Genomic DNA, 19517 nt, shown 5'->3' on the forward strand with positions numbered 1-19517 from the left:
CTTGTGGCAAAGCTGTTTACTGCCTTCTCCCTCTGTGTGTAACTGGGTCCAGGGTGGCTGAAACACAGCTTTGCCCCACGCTTTGGCACTTCCAGCCGCAGGAGAGGCGCTGAACCCCAGCAAAGGAATGTGTTCCCTGTGGGCAGCCGGTGCCCCTGGTGACTGCAAATGTCACTGCAGTTGCCCAAGGCCGATATTTCCCTGGGATCCAGCTGGAGATGCTGGGCTGGGAGGCCCTGCGGTCACTCATACTGCAGGAGGGAGAAGAAGGGTACAGGTGCCAGCTTCTCCCTGCCCTTAAGCGAGGTCAGCTCCACCAGGCTCACGCACTCCAGGACCTCAGCCTGCAGGCGGCCCAGCAGCTCACAGGCGGCGTTCATGGTTCCTGGGGATGGGAGGGTGAGGTCCCCAGTTGGCCTGGGCTGTAGAGAGCAGGTGCTCCAGGCCAGCCCCTGGGTTGGGGAGGGGAAGGTACGGGGAGAGGAAGGTGTCGGCCTGGCCACCAGGCGCACTCTGGACAACAATAAGCTGTATCCCATGTCACCCAGCGAGGTCCTGTCCCACTCCCACCAGGCCCTTGGAGCCACAGCAGTTGGCTGTGGGGAGACCCTTACCACCAGTGGCCAGCAGATCATCCACGACGACCACCCTCTGTCCTGGCTCCAGGGCGTCTTTCTGGATCTCCAGCTCAGCCTGGAGTGGGAAGTGGTGTGTGGCCCTCAGCCTCCCGCAGAAAACAGCTTTGTTGCAGAGCTTGGCAGCTGCCACCCTAGGCCCTGACCCCAACGCCACCTTGCTGTTACCTGGCTGTGTGAGCTCAGCCTATGTCTCAACCTCTTTGAGCTCCCAAGGCCACTCTAACCACAGCAGCTCCACTTGACATGCCTGGTAAGGCCTTTTAGAGTTGGGGGAGAATGGCCACAGTGGCCTGGCCCTGCCCTTCCTCTGGCCACCCCAGCCCTCTTACCTTCCCGTACTCCAGGGCATAGGAGGCCCACACAGTGGGGCCTGGCAGCTTCCCCCGCTTTCGGATGAGCACGCAGCCCAGTCCAAGCTCCTGGGCCAGGGAGGGGCCAAAGAGGAAGCCTCGGGAGTCTAGGCCTGTCAGGGTGAGTGACAGGAGTGACTGGGCAGCATGGGAGTCCCCAGGGGCCAGGGTTGGCCGGTGGCAAGGGGTACCTGGCTGGCTCCCAGCTGAAAGGCCAGTGACGTGCACCATTTAAGGAATGTTACCCATCACCTACCTGGAGCTGCTTCCAGGTCAGAGTGTAGACCTGGGTCTGTCTTTTAAGGGACCACTTCTTAGCTGTGTGTTCCTAGGGGAGTCACCGCCCCTCTCTCTGAGCTCAGCAGCCCACCTGTAACTGGGCTGGTAGAAAACTGCCAGGCCTCAGCTTACTCTCAAAGGCAGCTCTGCCCCAGGGCTTCTGTCTAAAAAGGGAGTCTCTCGAGGTGCCCTGAGCTGTGATGGTTGGGGGACGCTCAGGGAAACCCCGCCCCAGCCTGGCAGGAGGGCAGGGAGGGCTTCCTGCAGGAGGTGAGAAGGGGGCTCTGGCAGTGTTGTGGCTCCAGCAAGAGCTGGCGCTTTCCTCAGGGCAGTGTCCAGGGAGTGGCTGTCACACCCTAGGAGAGGCAAGACCGGCAGGAACACTCTGTTCTCCCTGGGCTACCTCTTGGGCTCTCCCGGAGGCCTCCAGGCCTCCCTTCCCTGGGTGGGCATTCCGTGATCTTTACCAGGGAAGGCCTGGCTCGTGGCAGGCGCTCAATACCAGCTCGCAGAAGGAACAAGAAACAAGGCAGCTGGGCCCTGTGGATTCAGCTTGGGCACTCCAGGGAGACTCGATCACGCCTGTCCTGGGCTGGGGACCCGGAACCTGCGGGCAGGGCGCCTGCACAGCGCCGCGGCCTCGGGGGCTCAACCTCACAACCCCTCCCAGGCGACCCCAAGCACGGCGCCCGTCCCGGCGCCCCCGAAGGACCCCGAAAGCCCTCCCCCAAGCAGACGCGCAGAGCCCACGTGCTGCTCTCGGCGCGCGCGGAGGCGGAGGCGCCCTAGACGCGGCTACGGGGCACTCGCCTGCGATGTAGTCGATGCGGCCCCCGTGGGTCGCCTTCAGGTGTCGCGCCAGGAGGCCGATGGCGGCGCGGAAGGAGGCGGGGTCCTTCAGGACGGGCGAGATGTCCCTGGACCCAAGGACAGGCCTGGTGACGCCGGGGCCGAAGGAGGGCAGCGGCCCCGGGGGCGAAGGACGAGGGTTCCCGCCCCGCCCGCCCCGCTTGCCCGACAGTCCCGAGGTCGCGGGCAACGCGCTCCCATCCGTAGGCCCGCAGGTCGGGGCGCCACGAGGGCGGCCTGTGCTTGCACCTGAATACCACGCCTGGGGTGGGGAAGTCGGGGAAGCTGCGGACCCGCTGCTCAACCAGCTGCAGCTCAGGGTCCGCCATAGCCGCGTGCGAAAAGCCAGTGGCAGCTCGAGCGCGCCTGCGCGGGGACTGGCGGGACCGCCACGAGGGGCGGGGCATCTCCCGGAGGGCGGAGCGTGGGTGAGGGGCGGGGCTTCCGCGGGGAGGGGCGTCCCTCGCCGGAAGCATGTACCGTATTTCATGGACTCCAAGGCGCCATCGATTTTAAGACGCTCTCGCATTCCACGCACCACTGAGCAGAACGTTCGAACCGGACAAAGGTGCGAGTCAAGGCGCCCTTCCTTGTCTCGGGCTGCGCCTCTGACGGCAGCCAGGCAGCTGTGGACCGGGGCCTTGGCGGCTGGAGGAGGGGCGTGAGCTGGTCTCGCCCACGCACCTGGCGCGCTTACGGGCCGTGCCCTTTCTCCGTTATTGGCCGAGATCCCCACGCTCGCGCAGGAGTTTGGCGCGCGGGGTGGAGGAGGGCGGGAGGAAGCAGTCCAAGTAGCAGGAGGGTGGTGCAGGGCCCGGAGGGAGCAGCCCAGGGCGGAGGCGGCGGGCCTGGGCTGGACCGGCCGGGGGCGCTGGCCTCTCGCGGATGGGCCCTGCCGTTGAGGCTGTTCTTCCTCGCCAGGACCCGGGGGAGGGAGGCCGGAAGGTGTGGCCAGGCCAGGGCGCGCATCCGCGAGGGCAGAGGCCCTTCTGTCCGCCTGCAGATGCCAGGTGACCCCTTAGCCTTGGGGGTGGGGAGCTGTGAGCCCCCTGGCTGCCCGAGGACTGGTACCCAGGGGGTTGTGTGAAGCACAACTCCCCCCAAACACAATTTCCTTTCAAAAAAATCCCCAGAGCTAAAATGCCTTCTGCTCTATTCCAAGACTTTTCTTCATTTCGCAACTTTTTTTTTTTTTTGAAGAGTCTCCCTCTGTTGCCCAGGCGGGAGTGCAGTGGCGCCATCTTGGCTCACTGCAAGCTCCACCTCCTGGGTTCCGGCCACTCTCCAGCGTCAGCCTCCGGAGTAGCTGGGACTACAGGCGCCCGCCACTACGCCCGGCTAATTTCTTGTATTTTTAGTAGAGACTGGGTTTCACTGTGTTAGCCAGGATGGTGTCGATCTCCTGACCTCGTGATCTGCCCTCTTCGGCCTCCCAAAGTGCTGGGATTACAGGAGTGAGCCACCGCGCCCGGCCCATCATTTCGCAACTTTTACAATTCAGCTTTGGCCTGAAATTGTGTTTGGGGGGAGTTGTGCCTCACACAACCCCCTGGGTACCAGTCCTCGGGCGGGACTGGTACTGCAGAAGGGAAAACCCACTCAGTGGAAGGCAGCATCCAGGAGCCTTCGGAGGGGGAGGCCGGAGGCTGCATGCGGCTGCTGGGGCCCCGGTTCCAGGGTGGGTGGGGGACCCATCCTCTGATGCCGAGGGGCGTGGCAGGGGCGGCTGCCTCGCAGTGTGCCGTGGTCAGGGCTGGCAAGGCCTGGGGCCTGGGCTCCAGACCCCTAGGGAAGGTGGAAATGTCGGACCCTGACATCGTCACGTCCCCGGGGAAGCTGCCACATGAGCCAGCCCCACCGGTCCAAGTGTGTGAGCTACACTTCAGCCGTCCACGTCCAGCCCAGGAGGCCTCCGCCTTCCCCCTCCTTGTTCCTGATTCTGTCTCCCAGATGGCCCGAGGGGGGACTGGGAAGGTGGGGGGGGGGGCGCGTACTGGAGGAGGGGCCTAGGGAGGATTCAACACAGAATTGGCCCTGTCGCCTCCTTCAACCCCGGGCTGTTGGGCTGGCGTGGGAACAGCAGGGAGCCCCGAGTCCTGCCCTTCAGCAAGGAATGCGGCGCTGGGCTCCGGAGAAGGCCGGCCGGGAGGCAGCGGGAGCTGGGCGCCTGATCCTTGGCAGCTGCTGGGAAGGTGTGAAAGGAAAATAAATCTCCGGACCCCAAAATGACTAAGCCAAGAGAAAAGTCAAGCAGGGAATTAGGCAAATCTGCTTCCCGTTTTATTTCTACATGACATAGCTACAATGATAAGAAGCTACACGCCTCCCTCATAATTAACGCCCAAGGAAATTCCTTGTGGACAAAGGACAGACGGAACTGGAAGTCATCCCTCTGGGGCTCCCCTGAGACAAACGCTTATCTGATTGCTCCATTCCCTTATTGTTGACATAAAAATGCGGATTCACTGGGCCAGACTCAATCGTGTATTCAGTGGAAGTCTGACTGAACCAATGTACGTCACACACATACTGATCTTATGTCTCCCTAAGATGTATAAAGGCAAACTGTATCCCCAGCCACCTCGGGCACCTGTTGTCAGGACCTCCTGAGGCTGTCATGGGCGCATCCTTAACCTTGGCAAAATAAACTGAGACCTGTCTCAGATATTTGGGGTTCACAAAGGCGTGAGACGGCAGAGTCCTGAGGTCTGAGGCCTGAGGCGCTGTGGGCGAGGAAGGCCGAGCACACCCCAGGGTCAGGTCCGGCAGGTGGGGCTGTGCAGCCCCCCCGCGTCTGCAGGGTCAGGTCCTGCAGGTGGAGCTGTGCAGGGCCTCTGCGTCTGCAGGTGCCGTCTGTCTGGCTTGGGCAGGGTTGGGGGAGCACCGAGGCCAGAGCCGTCCTCCCTCCAGGCACTTGCAGGGCCAACCGGAGATTCCAGGCCTGGCCTGGGTCCGCGCAGGCGCTAGTGGGACCAGAGGCACTTCTTGGGAATGGATTCTGGAGGAGTCAGACACTTCCCTAACTTTTCACAGCCTGGAGGTGCCCAGTTCTGGGAAATGAAAATTGAGAAAAAGAACATGCAGTTATTCCAAGCTCTTGTGGACCCAGCAGCAACGAGCATTTTGTTGTTGCTGTTCTGTTTTGAGACAGTCTCGCTCTGTCACCCAGGCTGGAGTTCAGTGGCACGATGTTGGCTCACTGCAACCTCTGCCTTCCGGGTTCAAGAGATTCTCCTGCCTCAGCCTCCCGAGCAGCTGCTGGGATTACAGGCACGTGCCACCACGCCTGGCTAATTTTTGTATTTTTAGTAGAGATGGGGTTTCATCATCTTGACCAGACTGGTCTTGAACTCCTGACCTCGTGATCCACCTGCCTTGGCCTCCCAAGGTGCTGGGATTACAGGTGTGAGCCACCACGCCCAACCATTTTTGTACTTTTAGTAGAGACAAGGGTTCCCCAAGTTGGCCAGGCTGGTCTCAAACTTCTGACCTCAAATGATCCGCCTGCCTCGGCCTCCCAAAGTGCTGGGGTTATAGGCGTGAGCCACCGCGCTTGGCCTCGAGCAGTTTTGATATGTCCCCTGCCCAGGTCAACCCCAGACTCCCAACCCATTGGCCTCAGTGGAGACCACCTCGGTCCAGGTGGGCAGCTACACAGACGCCTCCCCCGGAATCATGGGAACTCAGGAGATGGCGCCCTCTCGACTCGGCCTCTCAGCTCTGAAGGCCGCCGCTGGAGGAATGAGAACTTGGCGGGGAGGTCCCGGGTATGGGGGATGCAGCTGCCAAGTGGCTGAGGGCCTCCGTGTGGCCAGTGGTGTTAGAAAGGGCAGGCAGTCCTCCCAGGAGGGCCCACCCTGAGCCTCTCAACTCATCACCCTCTCCTGCAGCTTCAGCCTCTCAAGAAGGCTTTCCCAGGGAGGAGCCGGTCCCTACTGCACCACTGGGCTCAGTTCAGTGCGGTGCTGAGCGGAGCCCGCACCCCTCCACCGCCTGGGTGTGTGTGGACCTCACAGCGCAGCCTCGCTTAGTGGAAGCCTTGCTTGGTGGGAGGACACTTTTCCTGGCAACAGAAAGGGAGGCTTATGCCGCTAAGAGGAGCCTTCTTGGCTGAAATGAGTGCAGTATGATTCTGTGTCCCTGTCCAGGCCACCTCTGTGCCACGTCAGATGCCGCATGGCCCTGAGGGCACTTTCCTGGGACAGACTTTGGATTCTGGGTGCTGCTCAGAGGACTAAGGACACTCTCCAGCCCTGGGCGGCAGCCGGGGATGCCACATGAGTGTCCCTGCCCCCTTGGCCACCAGAGCAGGGGTGGGTTTGGGTGAGGAAGCTGCTCCCAAACTCCAGGGGCAGCAGAGGCAGCCGCAGGGTGTGTGTGTGTCCGGGTGGGGGATCTGCATTTCTCGAAGGCTGCTCAGCTGTCCCGGGAGCAGGGGTCCAGGTGGCCAGACTCCGTCTCCTCTGTGCCAGAGACATTACTGAGCCCCTGGCCTGAGGCTGGCCTGGAGTTGGCGGGGACAGAGGGCAGGGAAGGGGTGAGGAGGGCGAGTGGCCTCCAGGCTTCACACGCGTGTCTGTGCATCTCCCCCGTGGCTCTGCTCACGGTGGCGTCTGGGCCCCTCAGACCCCAGTGGCGCAGCTCGCCAGGTCTGAGTTGGCACCACTTTTCCCCCTGCAGAGGGCACAGGTGTGGCGGTGGGGGCAATTCCCCCAGTGCCCAGGAGATGGCAGCGGCAGCCAGGCCGTGTGCGCCACCTCCCCTGCCCTGTGCCCACTGTCTCCATGGCTGGTGTGGCCTGCGCCCGGGGAGCCACTGCAGCCTGGGTCGTAGAGAAGGACCCAGCAGCACGGACTGGGATTGGGTGTGGAGGGCAGAAGGCCAGGGCTCCTCCACGGCTGGCGGCCCTGGGCTCCCGGGGCCCGAGACTCAGGGGTCCTGAGACAGGGACCTGGCTGCTCCACCACTGAGTCCAGAGGCGGGGACGCCAGCTGCCCAGGTCCCTTTGAAGGAATGGCCCTGAATATCTTCCTATGAAACTTGCCAGGCACCCCGCCCCCGCCCCACAACTAACAGAGGTGGCCCTGCCCAGTCCTAAAGAACCCCTGCAGGGTGGACCATCCCTGGGCAGGGACAAGGCCATCTGCCCTCCATGGTGCTCACTGCTGGGAGGTGCTCCCGATGTCCGGTGCTCTCCTGTTACACGCGCCGGCCCACGCTGTGGCTCCCTGGCTGTTCAGGGCCACCACCTTCCTTCCCACGGCACGGCGGGCACCCAGCAGCTCCCACGCTGCAGCCGGGTCTGGCCCTGGAAAAAGGCTTCAACTGGGCCTTTTTGCCCGCACAGCAGGAGCCCAGGCTGAAGTCTGCAGCTGCCGAGGGGCCCTCTTCCCGAATCCTGCGGTTTCACTCGGCGGATCCAGGGGCTGTGGGCAGCCACGCCCAGCCCGTGTAAACAGGTGAGCGACGGCCCAGGGGCCCAGGGGCCTCGAGGCTCGGCCATCTCCACTGTGCTCGGTGGGCTCTGGGCACCCAGGAGCGACACTGCAGACCTGTGTGTGGCCCGTTTTTGCCGACTGGAGTGAGCGCCGCATGTGTCCCAACTGAAGGAGCTGTGAAGGCCTGCCCTGCTGGGACCCACATCAGCTGTGCTGGGAAACAGGCCTTGGCCGTCCACACACCACCCCATGGGACCCCCAAGCAGGGGACAGAAAAGCTGCTCCTGAGAGGCCCTGACTGCTGCGGCCCCAGGGCTGGACAAGGAGACGCATCCTTTGTGGCTTGAACACAGACTTCAGTGAAACTTTGGAGGCACGTCTGTGCTTGTGTTTCTGGCTGATGCTGGTGTGATGAGGCCGTTTCTCTACTGGAGGTGAACAAGGCCTGGTCTTGTCAGGCCGCACGGAGGTGCTGCTCTGGGTGCCCATGAGTGGGATCAGGTCTGACGCGAAGGTCCCTGGGGCTGGCCCAGCGTGAAGGAGGCACAATGGGAACCTTGCAGGTGGGCCCTGGGGTCGCAGCAGTGCAGCACCAGCCCGCCCGGGACCCACCGGGCAGTGCCGTTCCTGCCTCCGGCACCAGCCCACCCGGGACCCACCGGGCAGTGCCGTTCCTGCCTCGGGCACCGCACCAGCCCGCCCGGGACCCACCGGGCAGTGCCGTTCCTGCCTCGGGCACCAGCCCACCCGGGACCCACCGGGCAGTGCCGTTCCTGCCTCGGGCACCAGCCCACCCGGGACCCACCGGGCAGTGCCGTTCCTGCCTCGGGCACCGCCCACCGGCCCACCGGGCAGTGCCTTCCTGCCTCGGGCACCAGCCCACCCGGGACCCACCGGGCAGTGCCGTTCCTGCCTCGGGCACCGCCCACCCGGGACCCACCGGGCAGTGCCGTTCCTGCCTCGGGCACCGCCCACCCGGCACCCACTGGGCAGTGCCGTTCCTGCCTCCGGCACCGGCCCACCCGGGACCCACCGGGCAGTGCCGTTCCTGCCTCGGGCACCGGCCCACCCGGGACCCACCGGGCAGTGCCGTTCCTGCCTCGGGCACCAGCCCACCCGGCACCCACCGGGCAGTGCCGTTCCTGCCTCCGGCACCAGCCCACCCGGGACCCACCGGGCAGTGCCGTTCCTGCCTCGGGCACCGGCCCACCCGGGACCCACCGGGCAGTGCCGTTCCTGCCTCGGGCACCAGCCCACCCGGCACCCACCGGGCAGTGCCGTTCCTGCCTCGGGCACCAGCCCACCCGGGACCCACCGGGCAGTGCCGTTCCTGCCTCGGGCACCGGCCCACCCGGGACCCACCGGGCAGTGCCGTTCCTGCCTCGGGCACCAGCCCACCCGGGACCCACTGGGCAGTGCCGTTCCTGCCTTGGTGCCTTCAGAGCCTGGGAGTTTGGATGTTATCACAGGGCCCCCGCAAGGAGAAGCTGCCCGTGTGGGAGTCGAGGACCAGGGGACCCCGGCCCCTCTCACGCTCCCTGCTGTCCCTCAGTGACCACTTGCGGGGGACAGGAGAGGGGCCTTGGAGTTCCCCAGTCTCAGCTCAGCCAGGCAGAGGCCCGGGTGGCCGGCTCTGGACCTGTGGCTGTCCTGGCGCAGCGTTGTTCTGGTCCCCGAGTTGCTTGGCTGCAGCCCCCTGAACCCTGGACGCCGCCGTGTGTGACGGAGGCACAAGGGCCTTTACCACCGGCGGAGGAAGGGAAGCGCGCCTGCCTCCGCCCTGTGCTGGCCACAGTTCATCCTGGGGCCCCGGGTGGGTGGCTGCAGCCCCGGCAAAGAGACAGCCGCACACACACCAGCCACTTACCATGACCGCCCAGTTGCACACGTTGAGCTGGGGCTGCCCGGGGACCAAGGCCTCCTGGTGCTGCTGGACGACTGACGCGATCCTGCCGAGGGCCTCCTGGTACTCGGCGCTGACAAAGCTGGGGACAGAGAGCTCTGGTCACGTGGCTGTGGCTGCAGGAGTGCGCCTGGGGCTGACAGCGAAGGACGGAGAGGGGCTGGCCTGGAAAGGCTGAGGCTGCAGAGGTCTAATGGGCTGAGAACCACAGTGGGCAGTCACTGTGCACCACGTGCTCAAGCCTGTAGCGGCCCCAGGCCTCGCTAGGACAGGCAGCAGGCACCCGAGCCATTCTCTGCCCTCAGACTCATGGGCAAGAGAGGAAATGAAGGCTCGGGAGGCCAAGCCCTGGCAGAGAGGCTGTGAGTAGAGCCGTCCCATCCTGTCTCTGCCTGTGACCAGGACCTGGGACGTGTGGGCTGGGGCCTGTGGGTCTCCCCAGCACTCACTACTGCGTAAACATTTACAAATATGACACACACTTCTTTGATTACAAAAGCGACATCATCCCATTGCCAAAAAAAGTGGGAAATGGAGGGGAACGGCATCTGTGGTTCTAAAATTCCAATGCAAGCATGCGGCGTGTTTGGATTCCTTTCATTTTCACGAATATACGATTACACAGCTCAATAAGGCACCGCATTTCGCGACGTTAGGGCCGCAGTTCACGATGCTGCGAATCTAGGGTCCACGGCGCCTTCATGCCGTGCTCCGAGGACACCTGCAGAGATGATGCCTTTTTACCATTTTCAATCACTTCTAATATCGACAACATCCACATGAAAAGACACCTGCCATCGCTGCCATAGCGGAGATGCAGGGAGGAACTTCCACGAGAGTGTGGCTGAAGCTGGAGTTTCTCAATGCCCAGGCCGGGAGCCACATTGCTGCTGGTGGGGACATGCACCAGAGCCGCCGCTCGGGAAGGCAGTGTGGCAGCTCCTTACAAAGCTAGAGACGGGGTTACCAGGTGAGCCAGCTCCCCTCCTGATGGCAGCACCTGTCCAGGCCCAGCACCTGCTGGGAGGTGAGCCCGGACCCACTGAAGCCCAGTCTGTCTGCCTTGGATGCTCAGCAGGCTGTGAGAACTGGCTTTTTGCTCCAGAACCTTCCCTAAAAATGGGGTTTCATACGGAAGCTGCAGGCAACAGGGACGGGGATGCGCCCCCCTCCCCAGCCCCGGCCACCCGCCCCAGCCTCTTTCTGCTCGATCCACCCACTCCCTGCTTAGGCCTCAGCCCTGGGGTTGCAGCAGAGGGCGACCTCCAGGAGAGCTGGGGTCCTTCAGGGCTCCTCCGGTTGGTGCCCGCGGAGATGCCTGCCCTGGTCCCAGCCTGGGCTTCACACAGCGTCCCTGAGCACAGGGTCCATTTTTAATCCAGGAGGGTCTCGGGTGCATTTCTGTTTTTGCAGGATTCTGTGGCCAAATACTTCTGGTTGAGAACCAGCGAGAACTGCACATGCACCTCCTGATGGTGAGTGTCCCCGAAGGCCCCGGCCTGGCTTGTTGCTTTAATCTCATGTATTTTTTAGAGACAGGATCTTGCTCTGTGACCCAGGCTGGAGTGGTGAGAGGCGGCTCACTACAGCCTTGACCTTCCGGGCTCGAGCGATGTTCCTGCCTCAGTCTCTTGAGCAGCTGGGACCGTAGATCACCATGCCTGGCTAATTTTAATTATTATTTTTTGAGACAGAGTCTCGCGCTGTCACCTAGGCTAGACTGCAATGGCACGATCTCAGCTCACTGCAACTTCCGCCTTCCTGGTTCAAGCGATTGTCCTGCCTCAGCCTCCTGAGTAGCTGGCATTACAGGCGCCTGCCACCACGCCTGGCTAATTTTTATATTTTTAGTAGAGACGGGGTTTCACCATGTTGGTCAGGCTGGTCTCTAACTCTTGACCTCATGATCCGCCCACCTTGGTCTCCCAAAGTGCTGGGATTACAGGCGTGAGCCACTGTGCCTGGCCTTAATTTTTTATTTTCTGTACCAGTGAGGTCTTGCTGTGTTGACCAGGCTGGTCTCAAACTCCTGGGCTCAAGCGATCCTCCTACCTCGGCCTCCCAAAGTGCTGGGATCACAGGTGTGAGGGACCATGCCTGGCCCTGTCGTCTTTGTTTTTTTAGACGGAGTCTTGCTCTGTCACCCAGGCTGGAGTGCAGTGGTGCGATCTCAGCTCACTGCAACCTCCGCCTCCTGGGTTCAAGCAATTCTCCTGTCTCACCTTCTCGAGTAGCTGGGATTACAGGGACCGACCAACACATCTAGCTAATTTTTTGTATTTTGGTAGAGACGGGATTTCACCATGTAGGCCAGGCTGGTCTCAAACTCCTGACCTCAGGTGATCCACTCACCTCAGCCTCCCAAAGTGCTGGGATTACAGGCATGAACCATGGCAACCGGCCACCCGTCTTTAATTTAGAGAGGCTCCTGGCAAAGCGACATGTGTGTCTGTGTCTTAGAAGCAGCCCGGGGTGAATCAGGTTGTGTCATGGGTGTCTGACCTCGGGGACAGTGGTTCTCAAAGGCATGGCTGACAGCTGGGTCTCCTTGTGACCCCCTCGGGGAAGCTCTGCCTGCTGCCTCGGTTTGCTTTAAAATAACCCTGCCTTCTCCAGCTGTGAGGGCGGGGCTGGGTGGGGTTTACTTTAAAATAACCCTGCTTTTTCCAGCTGTGAGGGTGCGGCTGGGTGGCTGTGGTGGGTGGGACCGTGTCTCTGCTCTGGCCTGGCTGGAGGGGCTCCAGCAAACGCAACAGGTGGGGAGCAGCGGCCCTGAGGACCCCCCTGTGGATGCCAATCACGCCCAGTGGACGCGAGGGGGCACAGCCATCAAGGCTTTAACCTCGGGTGGTCCTTGGAGCGAACAGACTGTGGGGGGTGTGGCGGGCACCGGTGTGACCAGCAGCTTGTTCTGTGTAACGGGCCTGCGATCTGCTCCCCGTGCTCCCCCTGGGACGGCCCTTCCAGCCAGGGGGCTACTGGCTCCTCAGTGACTTCTGCGGGCACGGGGCTCCCAGATGGCCCCTCCAGCTCTACAAGGCCCCAAGCTCCAGGCCTCCCATGGTTTCTGGTGATCAGAGTCCCCCGGGGGTATCTGTCTCTGTATCTCGGCACCCCCACGACAAATGACCACGAACTGGGGCTTAAAACAATAAAACTGCAGACGCTGGCCCCTCACTTTTCCGGAGGCTAGAGGCTGAAACCAAGGGTCTCAGGGCCATGCACCCCCGGAGGAACTGGGGCTCCTTCCTGCCTCTTCCAGCTCCAGTGGCCCCAGGTGACCCCAGGCTGGTGGCGCTCGGTCCAGTCCCCGCCTCATCCCCTGTGGCCTTCACCGTGTCTGTGTCTCCTCCCTCTGGACTCAGGGCATTTGGCCTTTGACCCAGGGCCACCTGCTCCAGGATCACCCAGTGCCACCCATGCCTTAATCCCAAGGCAAAGGCCCTACTTCCCTTCAGGCCAAGCTGGGAGGTGTGGGTGGGCCTGGGCCTGGGGACACCGCTCTGTCCACTCCAGGCTCCATGCTGCCTTCCCACAGTCACCATCCTGGGCTTCTAAGCTGACGCTCGGTGGAGGAGAGGCGCTGCTGAGGAAGTGCCCAAGGGATCCCTGAGGGGCTCCAGCCCAGGAGCCTCACCACAGGCTCAGCCCTGTGGGAAGGCGGCCGCCCCGTCCAGAGGGTGCAGGAGCCTCAGGGGACCTTGGCGGTGGTGCTGCCACCCTCGGTCCTGTACTGCTCTCTGCTGCCTCCCACTGGCCCTACTCAAACCCAGGGCCATAGGTGAGCAGAGAACTGCCTGGGCAGGGAGCAACTGCCGTGCTCAGGCCTGGTTCTGCCTCTGCACAGCCACTCCCGATGCTCCTGGGTCTTCCCAGGACCAACTCCCTAGGGCAGGAATGTTGGAGACCACTGGGCATGCACGTGCCCCAGGACCCCCAGGCCAGGAGCAGAAATTCGGGACCTGCTCATCCTGCTGGGGTGAGGTGGGGAAGCCTCCAGGTAGCCCTAGCCCAGGGAGATAGGTTCGGACAAAAGAAAGGAGCCAGGGCGGGGTCTCCAGCCAAGTGTTGGGGCCTCTGTGTCGCCCCTAAGGAGCTGCCAGCACATGGGTTTGGTATTGGCGACCATGACCCTCCAGACTCCCAAGGGTAAGGGGAGGGCTTCTCTGAAAACTCGCAGGAGATGGCACAGACTCCGGCATCCTCGGTGGGGTGAGGACAAGGCCCAGAAAGCAGAGGGTGAAGCTGGCGCTGGCGGCTTTCTGCCATTCCTCCTGCTAGCTGACCTGTGTCCTTGCACCTCCTACTGGCCAAAGGGCGTGGACCCCTCCCCTCTGGCCTTGGCCATCCCCGAAGGCAGCTCAGAGTAGAGGGTACATCACTGGGGGCCAGGTGGACAGTGGCCCAGAAGGGGCAGAAGTGGGGAGACCACCAGGGTGGGCAGGAGCAGGCACCCTGAGAGGAGGGCAGGCCACCAAGCATATGTGGGTATGAACAGGAGACGCAGGCAAAGGGAGGTGGCGGGCAGGGTGCAGAGGGCTCTGTCCCTGTGGAGCCTGCATTTGGGGGAGTCCGGCTGGCAATGCCCCAGCAGCCAGGAGGCCCTGCACCGACTCACCTGAGGGGGAACCTCTCCCCTGGGTCCCGTCCCAGGTGGAAGATCAGGGGCAGCTTCGTGTGGTCTTCCAGGTTGTGGGTCGTGACCCCTGAAACGTTCTGCCCAGGGCAGAAATCAATGCCCTGCAATGAGAAGAGGAGGGAAGGTGTGTTCTGGAGCCCCTGACCCGCGGCCGTGAGGGGCCTCGTCTGCCTGGTCCTGGAGCTCCTAACTGGGGGACGTGGGGGGTCTCGTCTGCCTGTGCCTAGCAGCGTCCCTGGTACTCGGCGTGGTGCAGCGTGCTGGCTAAACGCTGAAGGACTAGTGGGCCCATAAGCAACCTGTGCAGGAGGTGGAGCCACCCGCTCTGGGCCCCTGAGATGCGGAGCCGGCATGCCTCACGTACCCCGTTTTCATGTACCCCTCTTCTTTGTGGGGCAGGTGAGTGTATTTAAAACACCTTAGCCAGCCTCACATCTGGACTGCCACTAATTTCATGGAGGAAAGCCCCCCCCCCCCGTTTTTTTTTTGAGACGGAGTCTCGCTCTGTCGCCCAGGCTGGAGTGCGGTGGCGCAATCTTGGCTCACTGCAAGCTCCGCCTCCCGGGTTCATGCCATTCTCCTGCCTCAGCCTCTCCGAGTAGCTGGGACTACAGGCGCCTGCCACCATGCCCAGCTAATTTTTTGTATTTTTAGTAGAGACGGGGTTTCACTGTGGTCTCGATCTTCTGACCTCGTGATCTGCCCGCCTCGGCCTCCCAAAGTGCTAGGATTACAAGCATGAGCCACCGCGCCCGGCCTAGGAAAACCCCTTTTAACACCCCACTCTCTGCTGGGGATGGGATGGAAGAGGAGGGGAGGGGAGGGCCTGCCCTGGGAGAAGGGAGAGCCACAATGCTCAGAATCCCCATACAAACCCTGAGACAGGGAGGAGCAGGACCAACATGTGAAAGGCAAGAGAAAACACAGAAAACAGAAACAGACCCAGGGAGCTGACGCAGATTCACACGCTCAAGAAGGGCGAGGATTTCACAGTAACCGCAGTTCTCTTTCTGCTGCCCCCTGGGCTCCCTGATTCGGGAAAGGGGAGGTATGCCTCTAACATCCCCAGAGCAGGTGCTGCAGGCCAAGGGGCTCGTCGGAGGACTGTGCCCAGGACAGCCCTCGCAGGCAGCAGCGCTGGGTAAAACCGAAAGAAGAGCGGGTGCGGGGCCGGCACAGGGTGGGGAGGAGCCAAAACACTCCTGGGCATCGTTGCCCTCCAGACGCTGCCCCATGAGCAGCTTCCCTCCTCAGCCCTCAGCCCCAGTCCTCACTTCCAGTCTTTAGATTCTCCATTAAACTAAATGATTTTCTTCCCAATTAAGGCAGATTAGCAGGGGGTTCATATCTCAAGACTTTGATGCTGGGAGTGGGTGGGGCTGAGAGAGACCCCTCAGGAGGGGCTGGGGGATGCTGGTGCGTCGGCATCAGCAGGGGCCAGAGAAGACTGTGGGGAGGGAGCAGGACGCTCAAGGCGGCGAGGGCTCGTGGGAGAAAGCCTGGCACTGACGATGCTGGGGTAGCCCTGGGGCGGCAGGAGCCCCAGGCCCTGTGCGTGTGGCGTTTCACCCTCCCACACTGGGGGTTGCTGTGGTGATGCCGATGCTGCGGCCCCCACGTAGCACCTGGGCGAAGCAGGCCACGCCCCTGTCGCCTCCAGCCTGGGGTGTGGGGGAGACTCAGATGCCCTGGCAGGATGGAGACGCCCATGGGGGCCACCTGACCAGGGTCTGTGCCAAGCCTGTAGCTATCCCGTGGGGCTGCTGTCATCACGTGGGGCAGGAAGAGGTCCCTGCCTCACCTCCAGCCTGTCAGCTGCTATGCCCTGGGCCACGCTGAAGGACTGGGGGCCACGCAGAGGAGGCTGTGAAGGGGTAGAGCTCCTGCCTGTCTCACTCTCCTCTGCCTCCCCCAGGACGGTGCCCAGGGGCCACGTCTGGATAGAGATGGGTGCAGCTCCGCCTGCGCCCACGTCCCAAGCCCTGTACCTGTCTGAAGTTCTCCCAGGAGTTGGTCCAGGTCCAGAAGTGAGCCTTGTGCTGCCCAAGGGTGGCCGCCATCAGTGTGTCGCCGCGGTAATAGAAGACGGGCCTGTGGGATGGGAGGGGAGGACCATGTAACGACAGGAAGGACACGCTGGCTCCACCTGGGGGCTCTGGGCTGCGTCTGTCATCAGTGGCTCATGTCTCCACGTGAGGTCTTGGCTGATACTTTACAAAGATGATCGAAAAGTAAAAAGGCCCCACAAGGTGGCAGGGCTGGGGCTCCTGGGCAGCCAGGGCTGGGGTGCCTGGGGCTGGGGCTCCTGGGCAGCCGGGGCTGGGGTGCCTGGGTGTCCAGGGCTGGGGCTCCTGGGCAGCCGGGGCTGGGGCTCCTGGGCAGCCGGGGCTGGGGTGCCTGGGTGTCCGGGGCTGGGGGTCCTGGGCATCCGGGGCTGGGGTGCCTGGGGCTGGGGTTCCTGGGCATCCGGGGCTGGGGTGCCTGGGGCTGGGGTTCCTGGGCAGCCAGGGCTGGGGTGCCTGGGTGTCCGGGGCTGGGGCTCCTGGGCATCCGGGGCTGGGGTACCTGGGGCTGGGGTTCCTGGGCATCCGGGGCTGGGGTGCCTGGGTGTCCAGGGCTGGGGCTCCTGGGCAGCCGGGGCTGGGGCTCCTGGGCAGCCGGGGCTGGGGTGCCTGGGTGTCCGGGGCTGGGGGTCCTGGGCATCCGGGGCTGGGGTGCCTGGGGCTGGGGTTCCTGGGCATCTGGGGCTGGGGTGCCTGGGGCTGGGGTTCCTGGGCAGCCAGGGCTCGGGTGCCTGGGTGTCCGGGGCTGGGTCTCCTGGGCATCCGGGGCTGGGGTGCCTGGGGCTGGGTCTCCTGGGCATCCGGGGCTGGGGTGCCTGGGGCTGGGGTTCCTGCGCAGCCGGGGCTGGGGTGCCTGGGTGGCCAGGGCTGGGGTGCCTGGATGTCCAGGGCTGGGGCTCCTGGGCATCCGGGGCTGGGGTGCCTGGGGCTGGGGTTCCTGGGCAGCCGGGGCTGGGGTGCCTGGGTGTCTGGGGCTGGGGTTCCTGGGTGGCCGGGGCTGGGGTGCCTGGGTGTCTGGGGTGCCTGGGCAGCCGGGGCTGGGGTGCCTGGGTATCTGGGCGGCCGGGGCTGGGGTGCCTGGGTGTCTGGGGTGCCTGGGTGGCTGGGGCTGGGGTGCCTGGGTGTCTGCGGTGCCTGGGTGGCTGAGGCTGGGGTGACTGGGTGTCTGGGCGGCCAGGGCTGGGGTTCCTGGGCAGCTGGGGCTGGGGTGCCTGGGGTGCCTGGGCAGCCGGGGCTGGGGTGCCTGGGTATCTGGGCGGCCAGGGCTGGGGTTCCTGGGAAGCTGCAGCTGGGGTGCCTGGGTGTCTGGGGTGCCTGGGCGGCCGGGGCTGGGGTGCCTGTGCAGCTGGGGCTGGGGTGCCTGGGCGGCCGGGGTTGGGGTGCCTGGGTGGCCGGGGCTGGGGTGCCTGGGCGTCCCCTCATTGCTGGTCCTTGGCGAGGCTGGACCAGGCCCTGGGGAGGGTGGGCAGAGAAGAGGATAAGCAGGTGGCACGGGGTCTCTGGACCATATTGCGCCTGCGAGGCAGGAACGCGGAGTGGGGGACGCAGCTGGGCACTGTCTCTCCCCAGTGTGACCAACCACTTGTGCCAGCTCTTGAGAGGGGAGAAGCGAGCAAAACCCCCCTCTACCCGGCCCCAGAAAGCCGGAGGCAGCAGCTTTGGACACCAAGGATTTGGACAGAAGATAAGAGCCGGGCCATGGACTTGGCAGAGCAACGACTTGGATGGAAGGAAGAAGGAAGCTACAGGAAGCCATGAGGCACCGAAAACCAGGCAGGGCAGGGAACAGGGGTGGGGCGGGCAGCCGCGGCGTGTGCCTGGATACAGGCAGGGATGAGGCCCCTCTCCTGGCCTTGCCCTCCCTCCTAAGGCTTTCCTGAGAGCCAGGGCCTTGCTGTGCTTGGACCCTCCCAGGATGGCCCCCGCCCCACAGGCAGGTCCCCCTCCTCCTTCTGCCCTGGGCACATGCACGCCTGTGTCCTCTCGTCACAGGCACCCCCGCCTCCTTCTGCCCTGGGCACATGCACGCCTGTGTCCAGAATGAGGAGGGCAGCTGGGCCTGGGGGTTGCACCTGATCAGCAGCTCTGGGCTTCACCACTTGGATCAGGGGGGAGGGGCCGGGGCAGGTCTAGCACCAACCTCTCCATCAGCTGGCCCTGCAGGAGGGTGGGAAGGAGGCTGAGGCCATCAATGGCCCTGTCGCTGGGTGGTGTCAAGCCCGCAAGGGCCAAGCTGGTGGTGAAGAGGTCCATGATGCTGCCAAGCTGGTGGCTCACCTGAAACACACAGCAGCAACATGGTCAGGGCACTCTGCACCGACCCGATGGGGCTGGGGGCCAATCCCTGGGGGTGCATGAGCCCCGCTGCCCAGCTGGGTCTACAGATATGCACAGATGCTCACATGCCCACAGCAGAGACTGGGCGGGGTCACAAGGCCTGTGAGAGGCAGAGGGGCCTCAAACCAGGCCCGAAAGACCCCAGAGCCAGTCCACGCCCTCACTCCCTGGCACCCTTCTCTGCCCCTGTGGATCAGATGAAAGGAGAATTACAGCCCTCCCAGGGAGATGCCAGGAGGTCCCACCTCTCCAGGCCCACCTGTCTGGAGAGGATCAGCCTTGCTCTAACACTGAATGCCCTAAGGCCACTGTGAGCCCTGCCCCTTAAGTCAGAGGAGCAGGTGGAGAAAAACCAGATGTGGAGGGGCAGCTGAGGCTGGACAGGAGCAACTCCGAGCGGCTGGGGTGGGGACGGCTCCTGACACGCCCAGGGAGCTCCAGAACAGGCAGGAGGCTGTCTTTCCCACCGCACCCCGACCTCCGGAGAGCATGGGCACTGTTGACCAGCCATGACCAGAGCGTGCCATCTGGCTCCCCTCAGTGGCCCTGTCTGATTATTTTTTTAATTTTTTATTTTTTTTGAGATGGAGTTTTGCTCTTGTCACCCAGGCCGGAGTGTAGTGGCGCGATCTCAGCTCACCGCAACCTCTGCCTCCCAGGTTCAAGCGATTCTCCTGACTCAGCCTCCCGAGTAGCTGGGATTACAGGCATGTGTCACTACGCCCGGCTAATTTTGTACTTTTAGTAGAGATGGGGCTTCTCCATGTTGGTCAGGCTGGTCTCGAACTCCCAACCTCAGGTGATCCGCCCGCCTCAGCCTCCCAAAGTGCTGGGATTATAGGCATGAGCCACCGCGCCCAGTGGCCCTGTCTGCTTCTTAACTCGGGGGCTCCGGGCTTGGGTCACTGGGCGGGGAGACTGGGGAGGGGGTGGAGACACAGCCCTGCCTGGCAAGCACAGCCCCTGGGGCAGCTGGGCAGGGACCACCATCCACTGCCAGGCCCTGGAGCTCCCACCCAGT

The 19517-nt window shown here is 63.4% G+C and overlaps 2 protein-coding genes across 5 annotated transcripts in view; both read right to left on the minus strand.

Annotated features, from left to right (window-relative positions):
* Position 1: 1 nt before the first annotated feature.
* On the minus strand, positions 2-2494 carry APRT (adenine phosphoribosyltransferase). 2 transcript variants are annotated; one of them, XM_004087465.3, is made up of 5 exons: positions 2366-2494; positions 2078-2184; positions 968-1101; positions 615-693; positions 2-385 (listed from the first exon to the last, which is right to left on the minus strand). In XM_004087465.3, exons 1-5 carry the CDS (start codon positions 2443-2445, stop codon positions 243-245), a joined length of 543 nt encoding a protein of 180 aa, XP_004087513.1. In that variant the 5' UTR covers positions 2446-2494; the 3' UTR covers positions 2-242. The 2 variants fall into 2 exon arrangements, with proteins under 2 accessions (XP_004087513.1, XP_030676137.1); XM_030820277.1 differs by lacking the exon at positions 968-1101 and having other exon boundaries at positions 283-385; positions 2078-2494.
* Positions 2495-4361: 1867 nt separating this feature from the next.
* GALNS (galactosamine (N-acetyl)-6-sulfatase) overlaps positions 4362-19517 on the minus strand; it is a 43257-nt gene continuing 28101 nt past the window's right edge. For 2 of the 3 annotated variants that reach the window (XM_030820297.1, XM_030820289.1), the window contains 5 exons: positions 18300-18436; positions 16085-16187; positions 14076-14197; positions 9422-9539; positions 4362-5166 (listed from right to left, as the gene is read on the minus strand). In XM_030820297.1, the coding sequence (XP_030676157.1) occupies positions 5080-5166; positions 9422-9539; positions 14076-14197; positions 16085-16187; positions 18300-18436 (567 nt within the window). In that variant the 3' untranslated portion in view covers positions 4362-5079. Of the gene's footprint in view, positions 5167-7838; positions 8079-9421; positions 9540-14075; positions 14198-16084; positions 16188-18299; positions 18437-19517 lie in introns of those variants that run through there. The other variant, XM_030820295.1, reaches the window with a different exon arrangement.

This window comes from Nomascus leucogenys, chromosome 2 (assembly GCF_006542625.1).
Source record: "Nomascus leucogenys isolate Asia chromosome 2, Asia_NLE_v1, whole genome shotgun sequence".
NCBI classification, from domain to species: Eukaryota; Metazoa; Chordata; class Mammalia; order Primates; family Hylobatidae; genus Nomascus; species Nomascus leucogenys.